This window comes from Chelonoidis abingdonii, chromosome 16 (genome assembly GCF_003597395.2).
Source record: "Chelonoidis abingdonii isolate Lonesome George chromosome 16, CheloAbing_2.0, whole genome shotgun sequence".
Lineage (NCBI taxonomy): Eukaryota > Metazoa > Chordata > Testudines > Testudinidae > Chelonoidis > Chelonoidis abingdonii.
Genome location: NC_133784.1, coordinates 14,477,990 through 14,484,345, shown reverse-complemented (window position 1 = coordinate 14,484,345; position 6,356 = coordinate 14,477,990). Strand labels below are relative to the sequence as shown.

The 6,356-nt window shown below is 48.3% G+C and overlaps 1 protein-coding gene across 8 annotated transcripts in view; it reads right to left on the bottom strand.

The window, feature by feature from the left end:
* Positions 1 to 540: 540 nt before the first annotated feature.
* The window catches only part of NDST2 (N-deacetylase and N-sulfotransferase 2), a 266,023-nt gene continuing 260,207 nt past the window's right edge, over positions 541 to 6,356 (bottom strand). For all 8 annotated transcript variants that reach the window (XM_032778287.2, XM_075072989.1, XM_075072990.1 and 5 more), the window contains 2 exons: positions 3,053 to 3,155; positions 541 to 2,826 (listed from right to left, as the gene is read on the bottom strand). In XM_032778287.2, coding sequence (XP_032634178.1) covers positions 2,701 to 2,826; positions 3,053 to 3,155 — 229 coding nt within the window. In that variant the 3' untranslated portion in view covers positions 541 to 2,700. The remainder of the gene's footprint in view (positions 2,827 to 3,052; positions 3,156 to 6,356) is intronic.

Here is a 6,356-nt window from a genome sequence, read left to right as displayed (position 1 = left end):
TAGCCTGTGATCTCTGAGCAGCACTGGACTCCCTCCAACGTTGGCACCAGCCCTAAAGAAAAGCCTGTTCCTTGCTGCGTATCAGGTGAGGCGGGCTGCTGGGTGGCAGCACAGGGATGGTCAAGACTTCTGCCTGCAGTTTCTTGACTAGAGCAAGCCTTTACCAACTGCTTCAGGCTGGCAGATGCTTACAGGCAGGCTGGTGAATCATGGCAGGACTGTGAGCAATGAAGCAGTGCAAACACCCACAACGTGTACTGAGATGGGAGGGAACGGTTTCGCTGGCCTGCCCCATTTAATTTTATGGCTGAGTGGTACTGGTGCTGCTGGTTGGAACATCTGCTGCCTTGTGCAGTGACAAATCTTCATGACCCTATTCCTAACATCCACCACACCCTTCTCCAATATCAGCTTAGAAGAGTGACCTAAGCTGTAGCTTCTTTGTCTCCTGCCTTTGCCCAAGCCCAAGGATGTGTGTGGTGGGGAAGGGGATGAGCCCAGAACCAGAAAGAGGACAACACTCCAAACCATCACAACTCATAGAAAATAAGTGGTACATTTATTGAATGCTACTTTATTCAGACACTTTTGCTCAGCTTTGAGAGCCAAGAATTTCTCCATTATCATCATTCAATGTGAATGACACTATACATGAATCCAGTGCAGGAAGTGGGGCTCTCCTCTGTTCTAACGGGGGAGATGGGTTTCTATTTCTGTTCCTCTTTTTGGTTGCACGAGGTTAGCCCTTCTTTAGGGCATGTGGAATAAAATACTATATTTCATACTATAGACATTTACATACAATGGTAAATGCACCATTTAAAAATACACAATACCTAAGGCTCAATGGAAAAGCTTGGCTGAAACAGCTTCTCTCCCCTTTAGAAAAAAGGAGACCACAGAAGTTGCCATACGTTGTGTTCCTGTCTAGGTCGGATACCATTCCAAGTGCCCCCTGCCATTTGTCTTCAGCAGCAGCAGGACCCCTGCTATAAAGGCTGGAGAAGGGGTAAAAAAGCTGTTTCCAGAGCCAGTCTCCTCTGTGCAGCGAGATGGAGGAAGTTGGAACTTAGATGCCCAGGGCTCAGTAAGAAAGAAAACAAGCACTCCAGACAGCAGCAGAGGCAAACACGCAGGAACTATTTTGTCAGAACTAGTACCAGGCGACTGCCTAGCACTCTGCGTATTCCCTTTTCACGTGTGGCCAACCTCAGGGACGGCAGGGGAAAGCAAACCCCCCCAATGCAGCTGGACAATTCTCTCTGCAATAGAAGCCCCAGACCCTTGGCAGCAGAGCTGCTTTAACTAACTCTCACTAAGCTATCAGGCTTGGTACAGGGGCTGAGAGTGTCTCTTCCCTTTTAATTCACAAGGACCAGGGCCTTGTTCTTTTGCACTGAGGGAGGAACAACACGCTCTGCTCTGAGTGCCCTGCATCTTGCCTAGGTTGCTCCTACTCAGCTTTTGAGCAGATGACATCCTCCGGGGCACCAGATCTGTTGCAGGGATGGGATAGATAACTAAGTGCTAGTCAGAGGCTGTTCCTGTTTCACTCCATTCCTCTCTCACCACTGTCCACTGAAGAAACGAGCTTTGTGGCCTGGTATCTTCTGGCACCTGCCATCATGTGAATGCTGATGCAGCCCCAGAAAAGAACTGGACCAGTCTGCCCCATATCAGTAATGCCTGGGAAATATGCAAGAGAAGAAGCTGCCACTAGGACACGCTCCTCAGTTATATTCAGAAACAGGAGCCCGGCTTGGAGCCTTTGCAACCAGGGGTCTTAGTCTAACTCATCAAGCCCAGTCCCAGGAGGAGGTAAAGGACATATCTGGCAACCTCTATTACCCTCCCTCTGGAAGACAACAGACAGATTCTTTATGACAACGTCCGCAAGCCTTTGCCCTTCCCCTAGCTCCCTGGACACACTATCCCCAGGGCACAGTAGCAGGCAGGGCCAGGCACTCCACTTTACAACACCCCCCTCTCTGAGCAGGGAGCCTAAGCTGAGGATGCTGTTGAGGGGAGCCACACAGGTGACCAACAGCAGGACACAGCTCCAAAGAACAAACTCCATGTGCAAGGAGGAAGAGGGAATGTTGCCTTTCATGACTGGCATTAAAACTGCTCCCCAAGCTGGGGTTCTCCTGATTCCCCCACCCCTGGGCTGCAGTGGCTCTTCCTGCTATGAAAGTGCAATTACCACCTTGCTATCAACAACGAAGGCCAGGTGCTGCACCCCAAACCTGTCACAACTGGAAGACATTAACCCTCTAGGTACTGAGCATTTCAGACAGAGTAGTAGTATAGGAGTCTGAAAAATCCCAGTCTTCGAAGGGTTAGCATGCTCTCCTCTGGGTGGGGGATCCCTGGGATCACAGTCCTCGAGCAGCCACTACACTTTGCAATTTCCTTTTCTTTGTGTCTTTCTTACAAAAGTTTTGTAACAAATCATTAATATTTAGAGGCTTGAGTTGCATTGGGTGCAACAGTCTCGCTGGACCCCCTGCAATGATACATACTGGGCAGCAGCGGGAGGGGGAAGGGCTCCTGTCAGCAACCCAAGATCCTGGCTGCTGCTCTTTTCTCTAGTTTTTTGACTGACAAGAGATGCCATCGTAGCGTATTTTCCACCTGGCTTTTATACCAATGGATAGACAGCACCATGCATCCAGCAGCAGCGGGGCAGGGGCTTCCACCTCAGCTCCAGCTGGAATTCTGCAGTTCCTCGCGGAGCCACGTGGGAAGGGGATGCCCAAGTCTGTTCATCAGCTTGGATAACTCGACGTTGTACTCCCGATAGAAGTCTGTGAGGAACAGCCGAGACTGCAGGGGGAAGAGAGAGCACGTTAGCGAGGGGTACATGCAATCCTGTTGCTGCCCTGAAAGGCATCGCTCTAGCACTTACTTAAGACCCTGTCACTGGCATTTAGTCCCCATATCTCAAAAAATCCACTGACACTGCACCTGTCCCTAATTGCCTGAGAGCACTCTCCTTCAACCCACTATGCCTCTTCCAGGCAAGGCACATTTCCCCAAGCTGGTTACTCACCGAGGAATCCATGTCAGGGTACTTCCTTCCTTTACTTTTTCCCAAGCATTTAGTCTTCCCTCCGTCTAGCACCTGGCACCAAAATCCTTTTGCCTCATCAAACCTGAAAGGGGGACACAGTTAAAAATCCTAGGGAAGGAAACGTGTGTCAGTCTGTGTTACTGATCCCTTAGCTGACTCCAGTTCAAAGATTTTTCTAATTCGTTTCTCACTTTGTTTCCTTTTTTGGCATGCCTCTTGGCTTTGAAAATGAAAAGCACTAGTTTTACTTTTGGTTATAATGCATGTCAATTTCACATTCAGGTTCAGGCAAAATGTTGTGGTGGCCAACAGGAAAATTTTATTTTGGAGGCTGTTTCCATGGGAACTTAGACCAGTAGGATTTTTTTAACAATTAGTTCAAAACAAACAAAAACACCCTACCTTTATGCCACACTGATTTGACAGTTTCCCATGGTGCTCAAAGCCTCAACTCATGGGCACCTTATGTTATTAAAATACAGATCTAATACAAGGAAGGAGGGATAGCTCAGTGCTTCAAGCACTGGCCTGCTAAACCCAGTGTTGTGAGTTCAATCCTTGAGGGGGGCCATTTAGGGATCTGGAGCAAAAATCTGTCTGGGGATTGGTCCTGCTTTGAGCAGGGGGTTGGACTAGATGGCCTCCTGATATTCTATGAACTACAAAACCCACCATCTTGTCCCTAAAATGGGCCACATATCAACTTACTACACACAAATTCTCAGGGCTGCAAGCTGACCAACACTGCTTCCTCCTCTGCTGCTTCAGCCGTTGCAGGTCCTCAGTGACCCATGGCAACTGAAGATGGGGGAGTGTCTATAATTCCACTAATCCATCACAGCTGCTCCAACAGAGAGCCCAACCAGTCCTAATCCCTGACATTTCTCTAATGCCATTCTCCCAAGTGAAGTCTTACTGCACTGTTTGGGGGGGAAGGGGGGGGGGAAGTGACATGTCAGCTGTCACATAGGCCATATCTATGTCTGAGCTGGAAAAGGAACCAAGACCTGACCATGAAACCTTTACCACTAGACAATGCCTCTGCTAACAATTTCTCAGGCATCTCTAGGACCCAATCAGACCCATCAGTCTCCTACAGTGAAAACAGGCCGTCCAGCCCAACACCAATGGGAGCGATCCCTCACCTCATAATATATAGCCTCCAATATATAGCTTACCAGAGAGTCAAAAAGGGTTTCGCCAGAGCAGTTGCTCCAGCCCAGTATCCTGTCTTCTGACAGTGACCAATGCCAGGTGCCCCAGAGGGAATGAACAGAACAGGTAATCATTAAGTGATCCATCCCCTGTCGCTCATTCCCAGCTTCTGGCAAACAGAGGCTAGGGACACCATCCCCCCTCATCCTGGCTAATAATCACTGACGGACCTATCTTTTTTGAACCCTGTAATAGTTTTGGCCTTCACAAAAATCCGTTGGTAAAGAGTTCCACAGGTTGACTTTGTGTTGTGTGAAAAATACTTCCTTTTGTTTGTTTTAAACCTGCTGCCTATTAAGTTCATTGGGTGACTCCCTGGTTCGTGTGTTAGGTGACAGAGTACATAACACTTCCTTAGTCAATTTTCCACACCACTCATGATTTTATAAACCTATCTCCCCTTAGCTGTCTCTTTTCCAAGCTGAAAATCCCAGTTTTATTAATCTCTCCTCATATGGAAGCTGTTCCAGACCCCTAATCATTTTTGTTCCCCTTTTCTGTATCTTTTCCAAGTCCAATATATTTTTTTTGAGATGGGGCAACCACATCTGCATGCAGTATTCAAGATGTGGGTGTACCATGGATTTATATAGAGGCAGTATGATATTTGCTGTCTTCTTATCAGGACTGGCTCCAGGCACCAGCTTAGCAAGCAGGTGCTTGGGGCGGCCACTCCAGAGAGGGGTCCAGCTATTCAGTGGCAATTCGGAGGAGGGTCCCTTATTCCCGCTCACAGCGAAGCACCTCCCGCTGAATTGCTCCAGATTTTTTTTTTTTTTTGGCTGCTTGGCACGGCAAAACCCCTGAAGCCATCCCTACTTCTTATCTATCCCTTTCCTAATGATTCCCAAAATCCTGTTTGACTGCCACTGCACATTGAGTGGATGTTTTCAGAGAACTATCCACAATGACTCCAAGATCTTTCTTGAGTGGTAATGGCTAATTTAGACCCCATCATCTAATATGTATAGTTGGGATTATGTTTTCCAATGTGCACTACTTGCATTTATCAACGTTGAATTTCATCTGCCATTTTGTTGCCCAGTCACCCAGTTTTGTGAGATCCTTTTGTAGCTCTTCGCAGTCTGCTTGGGACTTAACTATCTTGAGTAGTTTTGTATCATCTGCAAATTTTGCCCCATCACCGTGTACCCTTTTTTCCAGATAATTGATGAGTATGTTGAACAGCACTGGTCTCAGTACAGACCCCTGGGGGACAACACTATTTACTTCTCTCCATTCTGAAAACTGACCGTTTATTCCTTGGTCTAGATGAAGTTGTGATCTGACCTTCCCCCCTTGTATCTCCCAGCCCAGTCCAGCCCAAAAATAAGATCCAGACCATGTCAAACTGCAAGAATGAAGCCAGCAAAAGTCCCAGTCCGTTGGCAACACCATGAGGTACTGAACAAAAACTCAAGGAATTTCCAGTTCTTCTTCGAGTGCTTGCTCATATCCATTCCAGTAGGTGTGCACGTGCCGCGTGCACGTACGTCGGAGACTTTTACCCTAGCAACACTCGGCAGACCGGCAGGTCGCCCCCTGGAGTGGCGCCACTATGGCGCCGGATATATATCCCTGCCGGCCCATCGCTCCTCAGTTCCTTCTTACTGCCCGTGTCGGTCGCTGGAACTGTGGAGCGCAGTCTAACTGTTTCTCCACCTCCCTAGTGATTCTCTTGTTTTTTCTGTAAATTGTGTATATAGTTGATCTCTTAACAGTAGTTAGTTTTAGTAGTATTAGTTTTTGTAGATAGTTAGAAGGGATTGGGGGTTAGCCCTGTCCCCTACCCCGGTACCAAGCTCATGCCCGGATCACCGGGCTTCAAACCGTGCGTGGCCTGCCATAGGCCGATGCCCACAGGCGACCCGCACGACTCCTGCCTTAAGTGCTTGGGTAAATCTCACTTAACGGACAAGTGCAGGATTTGTAAGGCGTTCAAGCCTCGAACTAAGAAAGAGCGGGACGTTCGCCTGAAGCAGTTGCTGATGGAGGCAGCGTTAACTCCACCGTCCTTGGCACCGTCCGCAGTACTGGGAACAAGCACCTCCTCGGCACCGCACCGCAC